This window comes from Centropristis striata, chromosome 22 (genome assembly GCF_030273125.1).
Source record: "Centropristis striata isolate RG_2023a ecotype Rhode Island chromosome 22, C.striata_1.0, whole genome shotgun sequence".
Taxonomy (NCBI): Eukaryota; Metazoa; Chordata; class Actinopteri; order Perciformes; family Serranidae; genus Centropristis; species Centropristis striata.
This window is the reverse complement of record NC_081538.1, coordinates 30,738,901-30,761,490: the sequence shown is the minus strand read 5'-3', so window position 1 is coordinate 30,761,490 and position 22,590 is coordinate 30,738,901. Positions and strand designations below refer to the sequence as shown.

At 36.7% G+C, this 22,590-nt stretch overlaps 1 protein-coding gene across 1 annotated transcript; it reads left to right on the top strand.

Annotated features, from left to right (window-relative positions):
• The first annotated feature begins 639 nt into the window (after positions 1-639).
• LOC131960752 (myelin regulatory factor-like protein) lies at positions 640-21,034 on the top strand. Its single transcript, XM_059326026.1, has 21 exons — positions 640-750; positions 1,261-1,684; positions 3,090-3,287; positions 3,402-3,597; positions 4,213-4,289; positions 4,890-5,000; positions 5,088-5,181; positions 5,810-6,010; positions 6,581-6,689; positions 6,805-6,914; positions 8,178-8,323; positions 11,637-11,798; positions 11,891-11,953; positions 13,163-13,203; positions 13,949-14,104; positions 14,213-14,260; positions 15,372-15,456; positions 17,255-17,329; positions 18,102-18,213; positions 19,854-19,928; positions 20,773-21,034. Exons 1-21 carry the CDS (start codon positions 696-698, stop codon positions 20,863-20,865), a joined length of 2,631 nt encoding a protein of 876 aa, XP_059182009.1. The 5' UTR covers positions 640-695; the 3' UTR covers positions 20,866-21,034.
• Positions 21,035-22,590: the final 1,556 nt, after the last annotated feature.

The window sequence follows — 22,590 nt, the reverse complement described above, 5'->3', positions numbered from 1 at the left end:
ATTTTTATGTTTTAATATAATTTTATTGAGAATGAGCCCCCGTGTTAATTTAGAGTTTAAGTTAAAGTTTAAGTTAAAGTTCTCCGACTTCCTCCCGTGTCTAAACACAGCCATGTTTAAGGTTAACTGTTGCCTAAATTGCCTGACTAGTTTTCTGTCAGAGCGGCCTCAGCCTCCACGCCGTGACCCTGAACAGGATAAGAAGTTACAGATAACACATTGATATTAATTTGCTCTATGCTCCAGTAAACCTCCTACAAAGTCCAATATTTATTTTGTTCCTCACATATTAAGTTTTACATGTTGTGTTTTGAGTAAAATGTGTGTGAATAAAGAAGAACAAGCTGCCGTAGAGGTAGTAAGAGTAGTGGTTACAGTAGAACTGTGTCATTGACATTCCTGGACACACACACTGTTATATAACAGGGAGCTTTGACCTAGTTGGTTATCAGATGAGTGAAGGTTGTAAATACAGAAACCTATCTGCAAAAATAGTAGAACCCATTCAAATAATATAAAATACATTTGATCAAACCGCAAAACTAGGAGGAAACACTTTCAAAGAGGTTGGAGGTGCAACAGAAACCACAGAAATCAAAACAGGGAGACACAAAAAAGACAACTTGGATCAATGGCTGACGACAATGCTGATCTGTTAATTGTTTGTTTGTTTATTTGTTTGTTGCTTTCCCAGCATGCTCCCTGAGTCTCCTCCTGACTCGGAGGCTTGTTCACCTGCACAGCTGCCAGGTACGGTTCACACCTACATCCACCAATTTTACTGCAAGAGAGGTTTTGATTACACAGTATTCTCAATTTTAAGCACCAACAACATAGTTCTTATTTTGTCTAGAGGTTTGAATCAGCGTATTGGCCCCACGGTATGATTTTTTCCCGATACTTGATACCTGGTACCAACTTGGTACCTCTTATCTGGCTCCAATTTAGTGTGTTATCCACCAGTTGACTTGAATTTTGAGATTAGGATACACAAGGAACACTACTGGGAAGCTACATAATGACATAAAACCCTCAAAAAGTCCGAAAAATAATGGATCTATCCTTTAATCTCATCAGGATTCCCATCGTCATCAAGTGAAATAAAGTTGATGTGCAGATAGTTAATCTCATCCTTAAATTTTGCTTTAAATGCAAATGCGAAAAAACTGGCAACTGACTTATTCTGCAGTAGCATTTTTACTCATAAAATTAGCTGAATTGAAACTGTCTTCTAATAAATTGAACTCCTCTGATTGGCAGACTTCCACTGCGAGCCGCCCTATTGGTCCAACCAGCAGGTGACCCAGCAGGTGTTCCAGCCGACTCATCGGCCGGCTCCCTCGTCGTCCTGTCGCTTTAAGGACCGAGGCCTCGCCCAACACGAGCTGCTGACCCACGAGCAGCTCCGCAGCCTGGGCCTAACAAACACTTACATCAAGTCCGGGTCCTCGCCGGCTCCACCTGCCGCCCTGCACCAACACACACACCACTCACCTGAACACACACACTACCTGAGTCCAGAGAGCAGCTTTACGCAAGTTTACACTCCGCCAACACCTTGTTCACCGCCACAGCCCCCCTCGAGCAGCTACGCCGCGCCATGCACGGGTCAGGGCATGCTCCCAAACCCAGCAATGCCCCATTCAAGCTTTCCAATGGGCTCCACATCCACGCAACAAAACTGGTAAGCAATGTTAGCATTCTGGTCTTTACTTCTTCTTTTTTTAATACTTTATTGCAAGGCTTCTTACCTTCACAAACATAATCAGTTATTTTGTTTTCTTTACAATATTGTACCTTGCATTTTTTTTCTTTTTTTTTCGAGGTATATATTCACAAAGTAAATAACAAACCATAGGGTAAACAGACAAACATATACACAAGGCAAACTGGTATTCCCCAAATGAGGATCTCAAAGAAAAGAAATAAACCACAAACAAACAACAAAAAAACAAAAAAAAATTAAAATAATAAGATATACTGAAATAAACTAATGGGAAAATAAGGGGTGGTGCATGTATGCATGTTGATGAATATGTGTGTGTGTGTGTGTGTGTGTGTGTGTGCATGTGAGTGTTAGTGTTGGGGTGGGGACCATTTAGTTCATCTCCTTAATTTGATTAAATATTTCCACTGTTTTTATCAGCCTTTCTCTACAGTATAACTTATTCCAAATCTGTATTTGTTCCCTATTTCTAAAATTAGTCTTTCCATCTCTAAACTTTGTTCTGCTGTTAATAACCATGCTCTTAATGTTGGTGTATTTGATTGTTTCCATGCTTTAGTCACCTGCTTCATGGCGGTTACTCTCTGTAAATTAAAAAAATAAATGTCCTTTGCTTTCCTATTAAATAAATACCTAACCAATGTTAGGCTTAAACATGCTGATGTGGTTGAACAGGAAAACATGGAATTAAAGCAGTCCAAAAAGGAATAAAACTTTGTCCCAGTCAGTAGAGGATACAGGAGACTCCCGTCTGCTTCTCCAAACTGGGAATCTGCCAATTGCCATCTAAGTTATGGACTATGGATAAGGACCTCAAATCTGACTCCAATTTAGTGTGTAATCTGCCAATTGACTTGATTTTTTGAGATAAGAATACATACGGAACACTACTGGGAAGCCACATAATGACATAAAACCTTAAAAACAAAAACAAAATAATGGATCCATTGTCATCAGGTGAAATAAAGACATAAAGCATAGTGTCATCAGCATACAAATGTACATTATTATTAATTCAGAAAGAGGAAGCATGTAGAAAACAGTAGTGGGACTAACAATGAGCCTTGTGGCACACCACTAGTTAGATGAGCCGTAGAAGATGAAGCAATACCAATTGTTGGAGCCTACCCACATCTTCTTTACCAGGAAATCCTGAATGTCAACAAATTATGGCCAATAATGTGATTTACTGTAATGTCTATCAACCATATTTATACCTGACACAATGAGGTAAAAACTGGCTTCCAGATGAACAAAGTTGCAGCAGATGTGGCTGTTATTAGCAGACAATATGGTGAGTCAGTAAGTCAGTGATTTGTTGTTTGTTCTGAGCTCTAAATCTTTCTGTCTCATCCTTCTTCAGCTCCCCGGAGAGTAAAAAGAGGAGGAGATCGGAGTCTGAGGAACCGTCGGCAGGAATCACAGCTTCCTGCACTGAAGGTGACGGGACTCAAGGTGGCAGTGTGGGGAGCGGTGGTTTAGGATCCTACCAGCTGCTGACGTGGGAACACTACAGGCCGGAACATTGGAGCGCTTTGTACGACAGCAGCTACGAGATCCTGTGAGTATTGAACCAGATGGATTTCTAGTGGTTGTTGAGAAGTCTTGTTCTGGACCAAAGTGTTGGAAGAACCACCTGACATCACCGTCCTTACACCTTCACCTGTCTGTCCAGGTCTCCTCCCGCCTACCACGTCGACACAGATAAAGGCTTCAACTACTCTGCAGCCGACGAGGCCTTCGTCTGCCAGAAGAAGAACCACTTCCAGGTCACCGTTCACATCGGCACGGCAACAGAGCCACAATACGTCAGGACGAATAGCGGCCCGCAGCAGGTCGACCACTTCCTGATTAAAGTGTTCGGGATCAAGGTGCGTACAAGACTCTTCAACCTTCTAGCTACACCCAAGAAGTGTGAATTCCCTTCATGAAATTGACATTAAGAAGTTTATTTAAATTACATTAGTCTCACAATTCCGTTTCCCTTCAAGCAATGATGAAAGGCATAAAAAACGATTCAGAACTCTGCCTGAAAAACAATAACAAAATTACTCCAAACAGAGAATTATTGAAGATCCAAATCAGTTTTAGTTGTGGGTCCAAAGCAGAGATTGGTCCAAGATCCAGGTTGTTTATCTTAGTTTTCCATTAGCACTGGAAGCTAGGAGAACTTGCTAACCTAGCAGCAGTTTGCATAGCAGCTACTTGCTAACCAACACTCCTGACCTCGATGGGTTGGACGAACTCTACAGTCAACAAAAATCCAACTGACTCTGAGAGGGATTAGTGACTAGCCGATATCTTAAAGATATCTACTTGATACAGCGAACAATATCCTGATAAAACATTTACATTTGACATCAATAATGGATCCACTTTGGCTGCCAGAGAATCTGAGAGGTTACTGAATATTGTGGGAAACACAACCACCGGGGGGGCGTTCAGTAATTCCTCTGCATGAAACCAGTATGTCCCATTCCTTACAGCTGGAATCTCCGAGCCACCAAGTGACCATTGAGCAGTCTCAGCCCGACCGCAGCAAGAAGCCTTTCAACCCTGTCAGGTAGACAAAGCATTCCTGTACACACCATGGCCGGAAGCTCCCAGCTGCTAGTTCAAATGTTTACCTGAGTTTGAGACTCTTTGGTAACCTAAAATCTAGACAACAATTAACGTTAAGTAAAATTATTGCATTAAACACATCAGTACTGCCATAGAGTGCTGTTACAAACATGCACATCCATTTACATGTTTGAGTTGAAATAGTAATAAAAAAAAAAAGAGTAATTATCAAGAACCTTCAATCACCCTCGGCCAAAAACAAGACGGTAGGGTTTGGCTGATGGCTGAGAGGTATCAAACATCGTGATTTGAAAACAACACCGCCATGGGTTTGTGGTGTCTCCAGCAGGTATTCCACTGTAGGCATTTTAGGACAAAGTCAAATATAAATAGAGAAAGCTGAGGCAGAAATTCAAAGCTTGACAGACCTGAGGTGTCCGGTTACGATTGGTGAACAATGAGGCACCCAGAAACCACAGAAAAAGGTTCTGGCTGAGAATTTGACATGGTTTACCCATGGTTTTTAGTGTTCTCTATGATATATATTTGAACAAAACAAAACACAAATTTTAAAACCAATGAACTATGATCCTCTATCCAGGGTCAGTCTGCCCAGCGGCAAAATCACTAAAGTAACGCTGGGACGACTGCACTTCAGCGAGACGACGTCCAACAACATGAGGAAGAAAGGCAAACCCAACCCTGACCAGAGGTAGGTCACTCAGTTTATTAATAAATGGATGGATGGATGGATGAATGACCAGTCAGAGCTACATGCTAACTGTGAGTTTGTGTTTAGATATTTTCAGATGGTGGTTGGTCTGTACGCTGCAGTGGGAGAAGCGGAAACGTTCCTCCTCACAGCTCTGGTGTCGGAGAGAATCATCGTCAGGGTAAAAACACTCTGAACTGATAAATGACAAACTATAAGTCAACAAAATCTGTGTATCATTCGTTCTTTCCATTTTCAACTGGCAATCAAAATCAAATAATGAAAAATTGACTGGTTATTTTGTTATTTGTTGTCTATTATAAAACAAAAAATGAAAAAAAATGCTTGTTTTTTCATATTTCAATCTTAGGCTCAGATCAAAAATACGAAATGGAAAAACGGGCACCAGGACTGAATTTGATTTTAATATTTAATTGGTCGGGTTTACATGGCCCGGAAGTTTGACTGCGTCCAGTGAGCCGTCATTCTCTTCTCTGTAGTCAAACCAGCCGTCCCTATATAATAATAATAATATATAATAATAATAATAATAATATAGTGTGCCCGTATTGTGATATTTACGGTAAATTCATTGAGACTGCTCAGAGCGAGCTGACATGAAGGATAAACACTTTACTGTCATTCTTTATCACTTTTTTCCAGTATAAAACTGTTACCAGCAGAGAGGAGATGAAGTATTAACATTACATGAACACACCACGTGAAAAAACGAAATTGCGAAAGAACGAATGACACACGGATTCAACAAGTCTGAATTATTGACACAAATATCTGCGTCTGGTGTTCAGGCCTCTAACCCCGGTCAGTTTGAGATGGACGGGGACGCCCTGTGGCAGCGTGGGGCGCTGCAGGACGCCGTGGTCTGTCAGGGCCGAGTGGGCATCAACACCGACTCTCCCGATGAGGCGTTGGTCGTCTGCGGCAACGCCAAGGTGATGGGCGCCGTCATGCAGCCGTCAGACCGCCGCGCCAAGGAAAACATACAGGAGGTAAGAAGACGACATATCACTGAAATGTTTATGTTTTTGATTTGGTTTGTTTGTTCGTCAGAAGGATTACGGAAAAACTACTAGACCACTTTTCTTTAAACTTGGTGGAAGGGTGAAGCTTGGGCAAAGGAATTGATATTATTATTTGAGGAACTTTATTGAAGAAAGCCTATCAGGACCTGCAGCCTTAAGATTTTCTTTTTCTTTTTCTCACTGCCATTGATACTTTGTCACATGGATTATTCCAATCAGATGCAAAACTTTATGGACGTGTTTGCGTTGCAGTTTCTTGAGCTCAAAATCTTGTGTTAACGGGACCCTGAGACGGGGGAAATAGTGGTTGCAACTCTTAAAGCTATCAGCGGCTGTAATCCTGCAATTCACTTGTCAATGGTAGAAGTTGACCATTTCATGCTTTGGTCCCACCTAGTAGTAATATAAACAGTTTTATATTACAGTTACTTCACTTAGAACTGTAATTTCAATTATTTTAACCTAAGTTCAAATGTAGTTTCCTGATTCTGCATTTATTCTTCAAATACTTCAAACCTGTGCTCCTGTCTGCCTCAGGTGGACTCTGAGCAGCAGCTGAAGAGAATCACTCAGATGAGAATAGTTGAGTTCGACTATAAACCAGAGTTTGCCTGCAGCATGGGCATTGACCACACCCACCAGACAGGTGATTCTACTCTTACTGTAACATTTATTCTGTCACTTATTTACTTTATCAGGTGACTTTGCACATCGTGTTTGGTTTTATTGTACTATAACAACTTGTAAACATGGTATTTCAGGTATAATAGCTCAGGAGGTGAAGGAGCTGCTGCCGTCAGCGGTGACGGAGGTCGGAGACGTTTCCTGTTCAGACGGAGAGAAGATTCATAACTTCCTCATGGTGGACAAAGTAATCTATCCTCCTTCTTACTGCTTCTCAACTCAGTCGTGTTAATGTTCCAAATAAATGTGTATATATACATATATCCTCTATAGGCCTTGATATATTAACCCATAAGGTCCCATGGTGACACTTGGGGCGGCTGTGGCCCAGTTGGTAGAGCGGGTTACCCATAGATTGGAGGGTTGGTGGTTCGATCCCTGACTGTCGCAGCCTACATGTCGAAGTATCCTTGAGCAAGATACTGAACCCCAAATTGCTCCCGATGCTGTGTTCATCAGTGTGTGAATGAATTCCCAATGGTGGCAGGTGGCACCGTTTAGCCTCTGCCACCAGTATGAATGTGTGTGTGAAAGGGTGAATGAGTCAGTCTGGAGTGTAAAGAGCTTTGAGTGGTCGCAAAGACACTAGAAAAGCTATATAAGTGCAGGTCCATTTACCATTTACTCATTAAGTCCCTTTAGTGGGTGTGTAGTTAGTGTGTATTTTCAAACTATTGGGCATTTGAACCAATGGGGTTTTGTTTTTGGAGTAAATGGCCATCAGACTAATGGGACATTTGTTATTGGGTTTGCAGAACAATGGGCAGTCTTTGCTACCAAACTTTATTGGATTTCATGTTGAATATGAAGGACATGTTGATCTTTGTTCCAGCGGAGACTGCTCATTGTTCCAACATCCCATTGGTCCGACGTATAGATGTTTGGGTCAGACGGCTCAAATATTCCAAAAATAGACGGTGGAGTCCCTGGCTGTTGACATGCTTCGTAACTCTATGGAGTCTTATAGGGCTATTTTGTCCATTTTGAATCCTTTTCATGTCTTTTTGTGTCTTTTTTGGTAATTTTGTGTCTTTTTTTGGACATTTTGTGTCTGTTGTTGTGTCTTTTTTAGTTATTTTGTGTCTTCTGTGAGTTTTTTTTGGTTATTCTGTCTTCTCATTTTGTGTCTTTTTTGGTCATTTTGTGATTTTTTTTAGTCATTTTTGCCTTTTTTGGGTCTGCTTTGTTTTTACGTCTGGATGTGATGAAGAAGCCATGCTTTGGTGCTTTTGGAGACTCCAGAGGGTTAAAGAATAGCTGTGGTTAGGAATGTATATGTTTGGGTACAAAAATACTTGGTTGGGGTTAGAGAAAGTTCTTTGGACTATCAGGTCGTCGGACCAGTTGGACCGTTCCAGCAGGACAGAATCTCCAAGGAAACAGAAATAAAATGATTCTTTGTGCAGTTAACAACAAAGAGTGTATCTCCTGTGGTTCCCTCCTGCTGCAGGAGCAGATCTTCATGGAGAACGTCGGGGCGGTGCAGCAGCTGTCCAAGCTCACCGACAACCTGGAGACTCGGATCAACGAGCTGGAGGTCTGGAACCGCCGGCTGGCCAAGCTGAAGAGCCTGACAGGAAGCCTGCGCTCCACCGGGTACTTCATCCATTCATCCATTCATCTATTCAATAATTCACCTGTTGTTAGTGATAAAAGGTCAAGTCATTCCTGAGCTGTGTCTTGTGGTCTTGCAGTACATATATCACACCAAAGCTCTTTAAACAAACAGTAAATAAACATCCACCAGTTCCAAACAATAATGATACGATTGATTTTCAGTGCCTTTCACTTAACCAAAGAACAATTAACAATCAGAAAACAAGAAAATTGTCATTGTGGTTAGTTTAGATGCTGAATATTGTGTTCCTCTTTACTTCAACTAAAGTTCTGCCTTTACACTTTTAATTTTATTTAAATTGTAATTAGGGCTGTCAAAGTTAATGCTTTAATACTATTTTGACCGCCAGTGGGGAAATAGGGGTTACTGGATGTAACCCTGGTTCTATGAATGCACGTGCAGCTCTCTGGGTTTTATTTGCATAAAGAATATTTATCCATTCACATGTTGATAAGACGGTTAAATACTTGTTTCATTTCATTCATTTGTGATGACCTATGGACAATCACCCAATTCAATATTTTTCTATATTTTTATAATGTTTTTTCCGATTGACAGCTCTTATTATAATATGGTTGCATATTATTACAATATGCAACTGTAGCAACATTTCTACCATTATAAGAAAATACAATAAATGTAAAGGAGTTTGTGACTGCTGAGAGGTTTAAAGACGTCAAATGCAGAACATCAATGATATGTTTGTTCTTCTCAGCAAAAAAAAAGCAGAACTCCTTATAAATTATGTGACTACAGTTATAATACACACAGTATACAGCTCAATGGAAAAGTACTGATAAAGTGTGTGTGTGTGTGTGTGTGTGTTGCATCACTGTGTTATCAGCTCATCAATGCAAATCACAGTTCAAGGACGAACAGAGTCTCTGAAGGCTTCTGTGTGTGTGTGTGTGTGTGTGTGTGTGTGTGTGTGTGTCTGTGTGTGTGTGTGTCTGTGTGTGTGTGTGTGAATAAATGAAGAGCTGCAGATTTAAAAGACTGACAAGAATTTGCTGCAGATAAAAGAAAAGAACGAGGTTATAAAGCGTCAACAACTTGCCGTAGCCGTTGATTTTACCTCTTTTTGTCTCCTGCTTGTGAAAGGCATTGTGGGAAATGTAGGCAGTGAATTCCATGAGGAAGGTTGAATAACGGGAAGTTCCCGTCGTCATTATAAAACCCAGCTGCACTGAGCTCAAGGCCAAACACTGAGACACGATGGCGCTTTAACCTTATAAGTGTTGATAATTAATTGATATAAATGATTGTTTTGTTATCTATTAAATATTGGTTAAAGCTCCTCAGAAAGCGAGACTGATTGCTTCAAGTTTGGTTTTTAGTTTTTTAGTTTTTGGTTTTTAAATCAAGGGTCTCAAACTGGCGGCCCGCGGGCCAATTGTGGCCCTCGTGATGATATTTTGTGGCCCCCACCTTGATATGAAAGTTTAATGGGAGTTTTATATGAATGGCACTTTACCGTGTTGTGTGTGGAAGGTCCCTTTAATTACTTTTTTTGGTCCTTTTGTGTCTTTTTTTGATAATTTTGTGTCTTTTTTGGTAATTCTATGTCTTTTTTTGATAATTTTGTGTCTTTTTTTGGTAATTCTATGTCTTTTTTTGATAATTTTGTGCCTTTTTTTGTCACTTTGTGTCCTTTTTTGGGTCATTTTGTGTCTTTATTGGTCATTTTGTGTCTTTTTTTGATAATTTTGCGTCTTTTTTTGGTAATCCTATGTCTTTTTTTGATAATTTTGTGCCTTTTTTTTGTAACTTTGTGTCTTTTTTTTAAATAATTTTGTGTCTTTTTTGGTCATTTTGTGTCTTTTTTAAGTAATTTCGTTTTTTTCTGTTATTTTGTGTCTTTTTTTGGTCATTTTGATACTGCCTCCAGCGACCCCCAGCTAATTTGAGTTTGAGACCCCTGATATAAACAAAGGGTGTAGGTTTTATTTCAACATTTGGTCGGGGTCACATATTACCACTTCCGAACATTATCACACTGTTGAACTGGCGTTTATCAGCGTTTTCTTCACCTCAGAAGCTGGGCGATCGGTTGGTGGTGCTCCACCTGCTAGTAGGTGCAGTAGGTTGTTATCAACTCATAAAATCACTGTTTCTTTACATTTCACTTTCAGTTTAATTCACTTTTGTTAGGTCTAGGCACCAAAACCACTCTTCTGGTTTATAGATGTATAGGTAAAGACAGCATGGTTTGGATTAGATGCCTTCAAATTATAAATACTTTGGTAAAACCAAGTGGTTTCATTTACGAAAAGGCCGAAATTTCGTTCAGTTTAGCCTACAGTTCCATGTCTCTACATCAGGGGTCTCAAACTCGCGGCCAATTAAGTCCTTTAGTCCAACATAAAATGTGATTTTGAACCTTTTTTTTAACTTTCTAAACACTATCATGCTCAATAAAGAACTTTAAATGTGTCAAATGTGACCAAAGGTGTCAAATCTACCATATAAGAGGGTTCCATCCAGTTCTATCATTTGATACTAAATCTATTTGAGCTTGTCTCCAGTTTTACTTGGTATATCATCATCAAACTGAAACTGGCCTCATGGAGTTTACAGCCAGAACTTTAGAGGTAAATGTACAGTAGGGCTCCACGCTGCTTTGTTTTATACTCTGATGGAGGCAACAAGTCTGGATTATTTGGAGCTTTTAAAGACTCCACAGGGTTAAAATGATGTAATATTTGGGTTTAAAATCTCACCTTTCTTTAGTCATTTTGTGTCTTTTTTGGTCATTTTGTGTCTTTTTTGTCATTTTGTGTCTTTTTTTAGTCATTTCGTGTCTCTTTTTTCAGTCATTTTGTGACTTTTTTGGTCATTCTGTGTCTTTATGTGTCTTTTTTTAGTCATTTTGTGTCTTTTTTGGTCATTTTGTGTCCTTTTTTGGTCATTTTGTGTCTCTTTTTTCAGTCATTTTGTGACCTTTTTTGGTCATTCTGTGTCTTTATGTGTCTTTTCTAGTTATTTTGTGTCTTTTTTGGTCATTTTGTGTCTTTTTTTAGTCATTTTGTGACTTTTTTTTGTCATTCTGTTTATTTTTTAGTCCTTTAGTCCAACATAAAATGTGATTTTGAATCTTTTTTTTTTTACTTTCAAAACACTATCATGCTCAATAAAGAATTTTAAATGCTACAAATGTGACCAAAGGTGTCAAATCTACCATATAAGAGGGTTCCATCCAGTTCTATCATTTGATACTAAATCTATTTGAGCTTGTCTCCAGTTTTGGGGATTTCGGAATAAAAGCTGTAATTCTATCATTTCCTCCAACAGGAAACCGAGGAAGCCCAGCAGTGTGTCGGTGGCGTCGAGTCCCGACTCGTGTCGGACGGCGAGAGTTCAGAAGGACGGCGTCCGTCACAAGTACAGCTACTGTCTGCAGCACAAAGTCTTCCAGGCCAGCGTCTTCGCCCTGCTGGCCACCATGGCCTTCTGGTGAGGCACCGCGTCACTTCATAACACGGGAATTTGATGAAGCTAAATGTTCATTTTAAAGAATTATGTTATCTGTGTGTTTCTATGTGCAGCATCATCTCCATCACTGCTCTGTACCTACTGAATCTGGAGGAGAAAGACTTTGACATCAACAGGTAAAAAACTTCTAATTGTTTTATGAATTTAAATCAACTTAGTAAAAGTCTAGAACACATTAAATGACTCAGGCGAGAAAAACACCCTGGAAACACCACAGCAACCATTAACCCTTAATAGGACACTCATTGAAATACTTGCAAATTCCAAATTTCAACCCTAGAGAATATTGGAGGATATTACATACAGCCAGAATGTGTAAAAAAAACATACGAAAATAATATTTTGAGAAAAAAGTTGACGAGATTAAAGTGGCAAATTTACAAGAAAAAAATGCGTAGATTTATGAGATTTAAAGTGGTGAATCTGGGAGGAAAAAAAAAAAAATATATCTTAAATCTGTGACTTTTGTTCTTGTAGCCACTTTAATCTAGTAAATTTGCAACTTTTTTCTCGAAATATTACCTGAAGTTACCAAATATAGTTCTTCGCCTGATAAGGGGTTAACAGCAGTCATGTTTCTGTCAAAGTTGAAGCAACATTTTTGAAATGGTGCATTAAAGAAAATGTGAATCAGTGAGTTTCCATCAGCTGGTTCAGAGCGAATAAACAAAGCTGCAGTAACGTACTTTGGTCAGCAGGTGGCAGTGTGATGTGTTGCTGTAGGCTAATCTGATAGTAAACAGGAGAAGAAGAAGAAGAGAAAACAACAACAACAAGAGAGAAAATGCTCTCAGTTTCTCCAATTTTTCAGGAATTAGATTCAACTTCTAATTGTTCTTTCATGTCATAAATGTTCACTACGTTAGAATTTATCCGGGAAATGTGTTTCCTTACACACCCTAGCAACTCCTTAGCAACACTGTAGCAACAGTGCTACAGTGTTGCTAAGGCAAATTAAGCTAATAGGACATGAAATGTTTATGTTAAAACTGAAGCCTCAGCACAGTCCGTCCCACCACTAGTTGTCATAATATCTGAGCTTTTTTGGCCCTTATCAGCACTTTCTGCAGGTTGCAAACATATAACAGGTGCTCAGGGTGTTTCTGCAAAAATATGAGGTGTGTAGAGTTGAAAAAACATGAGCTGATCAGTAACATAAAAAGCAGCAAGGAAAATGTTTTCACCAACTTTAAACAAGTAAACAAATCCACCCAGGCTGCAAAAAACTGCTGTGTTTGATGGAGGACTTACTGATGGTCTGGATAGCTTCCTGTGATATTTATGGGGTTGTCTTTTTTACCAATATTGTTGTTTTTGTTTGTTAGTAACGGCAGCGTGCAGAAGACCACGGCCTGGAGCAGCACAGGTAACACAGACTCACAACACTGACTGATCATTACATACAAATATAGTGTAAAGATCAGATCACCCAGAGATAAATACTGCTTAATTATTAGTTTATTCATTCATTCACATATTGACTTCTGTTAATCCTGCAAATATCTTGCACCAATGTCATTACACGAAAGAAGATAAATCCTTTTATCTTAAGCACACTTAATGACTAAAAAAAGACACAAAATGACAAAAAAAGACACAAAATGACTAAAAAAAAGACACGAAAAGACTAAAAAAAGACACAAAATGACAAAAAAAAGACACAAAATGACAAAAAAAAGACACAAAATGACCAAAAAAAGACACGAAAAGAATAAAAAAACGACACAAAAAGACTAAAAAAAGACACAAAATGACCAAAAAAAGACACAGAAGACACAAAATGACTAAAAAAAGACACGAAAAGATACAACATGATTAAAAACGACACAAAAAGACTAAAAAAAGACACAAAATGACCAAAAAAAGACACATGACACAAATGACACATATAACTAAAAAACACACAACAAAAGACACAAAATGACTTACAAAGACACAAATTGATTGAAAAAAAAACACAAAATGACCAAAATTGTTACACTAAACGAAGAGTCCCACTAGTGAGTTTCCACATGATCCAAGACCTTTTTTAGATTGCAGACCATGATAACTTAAATAATAGAGACATTTATGTATTCCACTAGTTTATTGTTGTGTCTCCTCTGTCCCAGTCCCTCCCACCAGTGCTCCCAGTCTCTGGCCTCCTGACGTGCACTTCTGTGAGCTGCTGTACTGTGAGGACGTGTTCTGCTGCCCTCCACCTGCAGGGGGCAGCACCACCTCCAACATCACTCAGTCACTGGGAGAAGAAATGTCTAATATGACAGGTAACACACACAATACTTACATGAATGCAAGAGATATTTTAATTTTAATACTAACTGGAGGATGTGGCTCTGATTTCTGCTGTAATGTTTGTTTGTTTTTATCTACAGAAAAAAGAAGAGAAAAACTTTATAAGAAGCTACAAAAAGCAGGAGACTGTGAGTGTTCACTTTGTACATTTTTGGCAAAATTTGACAACCTGACATCCAGACTAGAAAACAAAATTCTTTATTGAGCATGATAGTGTTTTGGAAGTTAAAAAAAGATTCAAAATCACATTTTATGTTGGACTAAAGGACTAAAAAAAGACACAAAATGACAAAAAAAAGACACAAAATAACTAAAAAATAGACACAAAATGACTAAAAAAAGACACAAAATGACTGAAAAAGGACACAAAATGACCAAAAAAGACCTAAATGACCGAAAAAGACACAAAATGACCAAAAACGACACAAAATGACTGAAAAAGGACACAAAATGACCAAAAAAGACACAAAATAACAAAAAAATAGACACAAAATGACTAAAAAAATACATAAAATGACCAAAAAAGACAAAATGACTAAAAAAAGACACAAAATGACTGAAAAAGGACACAAAATGACCAAAAAAGACCTAAATGACCAAAAAAGACACAAAATGACCAAAAACGACACAAAAAAGACCTAAATGACCAAAAAAGACACAAAATGACCAAAAACGACACAAAATGACTGAAAAAGGACACAAAATGACCAAAAAAGACACAAAATAACTAAAAAATAGACACAAAATGACTAAAAAAAGACATAAAATGACCAAAAAAGACACAAAATGACTTACGAAAAAAAAAAAGACTTAAAAAAGACACAAAATGACCAACATTGTTCCTCTAAACACACCAGAGCCAAATCAAACAGAGTCCCACTAGAATAAAACCAGAGTTGATGACAGGATCACACACAATCACAAGATCACATTTATGTTGGTTTTTCTTTGTTTCTTTGGTTCTAAATGTTGATCCAGTAAGTCAGAATAAAAAATCAGTTATTATTATTATCAGGTCATATAGGTGAAAAAAATATACCAACATGGTATTTAAACATGTTTTAAGGTGAATACAGGCAGGATGGAAAGGAGTCAGATCCAGATATTTATAGTGCATTATTAGATTTTGATATAATTGTAAAATGTGAATGAATAAATAAATGTGAATGCAGTAACAAACTCATAAAAGCAAGTTGAGACTCAGTAAATGTGATAAATCTCTGTTATTCTGTGTGTCAGGGACGAACACCACCATCCAGTCCTTCATGATCAAAGAGAATCAGCAGGTGATTGACAGTAAATACTGTCTACGGGGCGAATGTGGGTGAGTAAAACACTCTGATATCTGTATGCTACAAAGTTAACGTTTTTTTGTGTGCATTTTACGCTCACTTTATAGAAATACTGGCAGATCGCTTGCTTATGACTCCCAAAATGAAATATGTGACCATTCCATGTAGGGAACAAAACGAGTTAATTAAGACGTCACATAACATAAAAAGAACCTGATCTCACAGAAATCCGTGAAATAGCCACGGATTTTGCTTAACTCAAAATCCGTGGAATAGCCACGGAATCGCTCAAATTTCCGTGAAACTGACACGGATTTCGCTACAATGCAAGTTAATGACAGTCATATCCCGTGGCTGTTCCATGGATATTTGTTCCTATTGGTTTGTTCCAAGTCACGTGACTTTCAAGGTCCCGGCGGTCAGAACAAAAAACATGGCGGACAGTTCTCTCATTTTTAGTGAAAAAATCAATATTTTGACTTAGTTTCTGCATAAAAATGGATTTTGATCACATTTCTAGCGAGAAATATATGTTTTATTTTCTAAATATTCACTCAGTGAATGTACATAATCACTTTGTATGTTGGAATAGCCACGGGATATGACTGGCATTAACTTGTGTCAGTTTCACGGAAATTTGAGTGATTCCGTGGCTATTCCACGGATTTTGAGTTAAGCGAAATCCGTGGCTATTTCACGGATTTCTGTGAGACCATGTTGCATAAAAACGTCCCTTTAAACTGAGTAACAACACCAATGGTTAAAATAACTCAGTTCTGTTTTAAACTGGACACAAACTCAAAGTCCTGTGTTGTTTCCTTTTCAAATCATTTGTAGTCTCTTTATAAACTATCTGAACACAAATAAGTGCATCAGATCATTGTTTTGAGATCCTTCCACAAAATTCCTATAAAAGTTTTAGGACTTTGCTTACTTGCTAAACTTTAGCCTGACATGTCTGGTAATTCACTTAACCCTTTGATGCACAACATGGTCTAAAGTGACCCGATAGAGTTTTTATGTTCTATATCTTTGCAATAAATTATTTTCATCATTCAGTATTCCAGGTTTTCCTCAATTAGTTTGTTTTTGATCATCATACATCCTAATTTTATGTTTTCCTTTTTGTGTCACTACTCTTCTAATGCACAACAGGGGTCAAAAATGACCCGTATCCATTTTAGTAGCTTGCTAAGATAAATACTTAGCTAACTTCATGGCTAGTTATTTAGCTAAGTAGCTTGCTAAGCTAAATACTTAGCTAACTTCTTGGCTAGTTATTTAGCTAAGTAGCTTGCTAAGCTAAATACTTAGCTAACTTCTTGGCTAAGTATTTAGCTAAGTAGCTTGTTAAGCTAACTACTTAGCTAACTTCTTGGCTAAGTATTTCGCTAAGTAGCTTGTTAAGCTAACTACTTAGCTAACTTCTTGGCTAAATAATTAGCTTAGCAAGCTACTTAGCCAAGTAGTTAGCTATATAATACCAAAACTTTTTTTCTATGTATGAGAAGCAAAATGGAAATAATGATCTGTTGTTATCAAATACAATATATTTACAGAATACTTGGAATATTCAATCATAAAATAAGTTGATAAACACACAGCAGCATTAAATAACATGAAGGGAATGAATGCAGGTCATTTTTGACCCATGTTGTGCATCAAAGGGTTAAAGAAGCTAACATTGTACAGTATGTTTTTGTCAATTTGTAGTTCAACTCACATAACCTTTTTTTGGACAAATAAATCATTAGGTGGTAAGTAACCAGCTGGTGTAAATGTTGATCAGGTTTTAACTTAAGGACTGACTGATCTAACTGTTTCCTTCAGGCCGGGTCGGTTCGTCTACAGAGTTCCTGTCAGCCAGTTCGTCCCTGTCAACATGAGAGTCACTCTGCTCATGAAGTACGTACAAACTCAAAGCAAAGGTCAATAAATGTTTCCTAAAGATGTTTTTGGTCTTTCTCATCATGCTGAAGTGCTTAAAGTGCCAAAAGTTTGGTTTTAATTACTTATTTGATGCTATGTTTGGGAAGGAAGCAAAAAAACAATATAAAAAGCAACATCTGATCATTTAAAGGTGAATTACTTTTGCTGTTAGCAGCCATGGTTAGCCACAGAGGCTAATTAGCTTACTGCTATTTGCATTAACTCACCAGAAGTTAAACTCATAAATATTTCTAAAGTAGAGCCTCCAAAATAAGGTCACACTTGATAAAAATTATGAGGTTTTGGAAATGGAGACTTGATAACCACACAACATGTCTTAAAGTAAACAAACAACATGTTAAATGTTTGGTTATTTTGGTCAAAATTAGCAGCCTAGCTAGCATCGACATCTGTAAACTCACTTTGTAAATCTCTCTTTTTTCCTAAAATAAAAAAAACTACAAATTGTAATTAATATAGATAATTTCTTGTAAAAAAAAGGGGGACATGAGTTTTGTTTAAGTATTAAAATAGGGACACAGTTATTGCTAATATCTACTCCACATAGCCTGTAGTAGCTAACATTAGCTACGGATGCTAACGTTTAAATGTTAGCATTAGCTCACAGTTTGGGTTTACTGAGCTGATTCTTCTCAGTTGTGTTTTTGAATAAACACTAAAACTGGAGACTTGACAGTAAATTAAACACGTTGTAATGTATTTTAATATATATATTTTATTTGTGTAGTTCCACGGAGCTGCTGGTGGTTCATCTGTGCAGCTTCGATGAGTCGACGTCCTGCTCCGCCCTGCTGGATATAAACACCGTCACTGGGACCAGATACCAGACTAACACACAGGTCATTACCTAATGACTGATTACATTCTCATATTTATGCATTATATCCACTGTGTTATGTAAAGTGTGTGCATACCTATTTATTTCATATTTTAATGAGATTGTTTTTAAGCAAAACAGTAGCACATGGAAGAAGTTTTGAGAATCTATCAGATGCTTCGGATTTATAATAATTAAATTAAAACATTAAATGAATACATATTGTATTGTACCTCAGATATTCAAAGTGTTTTACATGACACATAAAGGCATTAATATAGTATATAAATGAAGCATAAGGTAATATAAAAAGACACATAAATAGGATCTAAACGTATTCAAACAAAGTAAAACAGTAGAATAAAAATGTTTTTTTCTGTGCAAAAGTGCATTTACATACTTATTTATTGTACTTAAGTACTGTTTTGAGAAATACTATGTTATATTGTACATTTAACGTACAACATTTATCTCTCGTATTATTAAAATAAATTATTATTAGAAAAACATTTTTACTCTGCAAAGTAAGATATTTAAAGTTTTTTTTTGGGTATTCATACTGAAAAATATGATTCAGGATGCCAAAATTATTAATATATGATTTAAAACAGATTACAGTACATCCATCAAAACAAAGTTTCTATACACACGTCTTGTGTTTTATGAACAACTGACAAAAAGTTTCTTTTATTTTTTCTGTACTTCCATTTCCAGAATATTTCTATTTTTTTCCAATGTACAATATGTTTGTTTTTTTGTTTTGTTTTTTTAAAGTATTTTCTAATATTCTTAATTCTGGGGTAGCAACTAAGAATTTTCTAATTTTTTGAAAATGTTTTATTATCATACTGAAAAGTAGGAATCAGAATGGCAAAATTGTTATAATTGTTTGATATATTCATTATACCAGATTAAAGTAATTCCATCAAAACAAAGTTTTTTTTATAAACAACTGACAATAAATTGCTTTTTTTTTTCCTGCTGAAATTTAACTTTGACTGTTCGTCCAATAGGACGTGTGTGTGTGTGTGTGTGTCTATTTGTGTGTGTGTGTGTGTGTGTGTGTGTGTGTGTGTGTGAGGGTCAGTGAGGATCCAGTCCACTGACTCAGTTACGTGTCAGTTAATAATTCAGTGTGTGTTGGGAAACTCTGGTGAATAATGAATGTGTGCAGGGTTTTCCTCACGTCTGGACGTCAACATGCTAATCACAGCCACACACACACACACACACTCACACACACACACACACACACACACACACACACACACACACACACACACAGAACATTCTGCATATTAAACCCATTGACGCCTAAAACGCCTGTAAAACCTCTGGGCAATTTTAAAATCAGCCCCTAAAACCTGAAGTTTTTCTGTAAATTCAACAGAAGTGTCAACTCTTCTACTAAATAATAGATTTTTCAGCCTCTGTAGCAGATAGAAATGAAATTCAAAAAGTATTTGAGAGCTTATACAAATACTACAAAATGACGTATCCGCTTTCCAGGCTTCAATGGGTTAAGTACTTTTAGCAAATTTTTTAATGAAAACGTTTGTCTGTAGTATATCCACACAGTTGTCCTGCTACTTTTACTTCAGTAGAATATTTTCCATTTCTGTTGAGTAAAGGTAGATCTGATTTCTGTTGTTTTCTCTGCAGGGAGCAGAGCACGAGTGGCCTCTTCATGTCGCTCGTCTTCATCACAGCTCGTATCACTTTCGCTCCGCAGTCGCTGTAAGAAACTCATTTCTTTATTTAATGCCCTCTATTTCTATAACAAAGAGTTTCTTATTAAAAAACACACCTGTTTTTGTTTTTATTTCAGTTTTTTTTATATCAGTTTTAACAAATTCCAATTTCAGACCCAAACCAACAGGAAACATATCTCAGTACTTTCTAAAACTCTTAAACAACCTTTCTTTTTTCTTTCTTGTTTTGAAATGTGGGCAAAACTATTTCAGGATATCTGTTGGAACCAGACTGAAGTTCTTGGATTTCAATTGGATTTTTATTTGATTTCTAAGTGACACAAACTTGATCTGCCACTAGTTTAATGGTTGGTTCATTGTCTAAGTTCTAAGGTTCATTTTGATGATGTCGTCAACTTGAAATTTAGGACAATGTAATGTCATTTTAAACTTCCTTTTTTTTTTTTTTTACTAAATGGTAGAAGGAATAAATTCATTGGGAAAATAACTTTAGAGACAGAGTAACACATTGTTGGTTTTGGTCTTTTCATGCAATTTGTTGACAATAAAAATATAAAATAAAGCTGTTTATACAGCTCAGTACATTATAATTGGTGAGTTCCTGAATCATACTTTTTTGCAGAGACGTCCTGATTTTACCTGATTTAAACTTTAACTTTTTTTAGTAGCTAATAAGAAAGGGAAAGAAAAGTTAAAATTTTTTTTACTGCATTTGGAAACCAGTCTATTGTCCCTACTTTTATCTACTTTTCTTTGTTTACAACCATGACTGATTTAATCTACAGACACCTTTACGGCCGTCTTTATTATAAATATTTTCTGTATTAATAACAGTAACATAATAACCATTTATACGTGTCTCTCTTCAGGGTCTGGCGAACTGCAGTACCGACCACAACTACGCGGGGGCGCTCTTCACCGACTACCACTTCCACTTCTACAGACGCTGCACGGACTCGTAGTCGCACATTTAAAGAATAAAAAACAACTCAATATAAATATATTAAATGCAAATACATTGAATATTTGCAAAAGATGAAAACCAGATGGATTGAGGCAGAATTATGTTGTTTTTTTAAACATTATTGTGATATTCTGTAAGTCACTTTTTCTCATAGATTTTTCTGCATAATTGCAAAAAAAAGACCACCACAAATGTCCTTTAGAGTTCCTCTTTTTACTTTATTCTCATGTTTTTCCTGCTTAGTGAGAAAGTTATTATTAAACTTGTGAGTCAGAACCACAAATTTGTTAGGTGAGGATCGTCTGCATAGAAAAAAATGTTTCTATTATGCAAATTATCTTTACTTTTCTGGCTTAAATGTTTTTCTTTAACTGCAAAGCTTTGGTCGTGACAAGGAGTGACAGATAGGGGGCGATATATACAATGTCTAGACTTTAACTGTTAGGAAAGTTACCAGAATTAAGACGATTTCTGTTCTGGTTTTTAGCTGTTATAACCGTTGTGTTCTGATCTAATAGATGGATCAGGATGACACATTTGTGGAAGAAATTTGGGGATTATTTTCAAAATCCCAAGAAAAATGTTCTGTTTACTGAAAAATTGCAAACATTTAGAGGATAAAGCCTGAACGTTTAGTCTGAAATAAACGATGAAGAAAATGTGTTCTTTGAAATTCAGGAATTGCTGAGTTAAAGCAGTAATTATAAGATGTTTAATATTAATAATATTTAAAGAATATTAGTAGTTTTAGTTTTTTCTGAGTGTGAAACTGTTGAAATGAATTTTTCCTGTGAACTGAACGTGACTGAATCCTGACCGCTCTGCTTTATGTGCAATTAAAACCAATAAACACTGAGATAGGTTTTAAAAACTTCGTTTCTTTTGACTTGACTTCTTTTTTTAACATTCTGACATTTCTACGGTGTGGGGACCAGAGGACATAGCATCGCTTATGGGGACTTTTATTGACTAAATCCCTCCTCCAGCCTCTCACCCTGACCTTAATGTAGTTAGTTATATTTCTAACCTGAACTCGGAACCCCAAAACAAATATTCAGAACTCGTGAGGACTCTTTGGTCCCCAGAATGCAGGTGAGTCCCCACAGTCGCCTGCTGTTAAAAGTCACAGGTCCCCACAAAGTTTAAGATTTATTTAATTTTGCTTAATTGTAAAAAATATAACATACATTAAAAAAACATTAATTTTGGGTGAAAATTACATGATGCATGTATTATTGTCTTTATCTTTGAAATGGGTCCATTTGACCTGCATCATAACAGGACAAAGTTTAAAAATAAAAAAAAAATGTTAAAATTATTTTTTTATAAAAATAAAAAATGTAAAATAAAATTTTTAAAAATAATCAATGTCATATGAAACCATTCTATTTTATATGTAGGTCTTTCCCATGTATTTGAAAAAAATGTAAACATGTTTTTTTTAATGAAAAACGAGTGAATTATCCTCACCACTGCACTAAGTATTGATTGAAATTGTTAGTAATTGAGTTATTAATTAAATATAAATTAAATTAAATATAAACAATGTTTATTGGGATTTTTGAGTTTCTGACTCTTTTGGATAATTAAACATGCCGTGGGTCAAATTCACCTACGAACATTATTGCTGTTGAGAAACAATTAATTCTTACAAAATGCATCTCCCACATTTTGTAATAATTATGTAAAAATCTAGGTATACTAATAACATTTTGCATTTAAG

Excerpts from the sequence above, each read along its gene's own strand:
- LOC131960752 (XM_059326026.1), top strand. The coding sequence starts at position 696 with ATGCTCCCTGAGTCTCCTCCTGACTCGGAGGCTTGTTCACCTGCACAG. Across the intron at positions 11,954-13,162 it reads AAAGACTTTGACATCAACAG|TAACGGCAGCGTGCAGAAGA; the intron begins GTAAAAAACTTC and ends TTTGTTTGTTAG. Across the intron at positions 14,105-14,212 it reads AGAAATGTCTAATATGACAG|AAAAAAGAAGAGAAAAACTT; the intron begins GTAACACACACA and ends TTTTATCTACAG.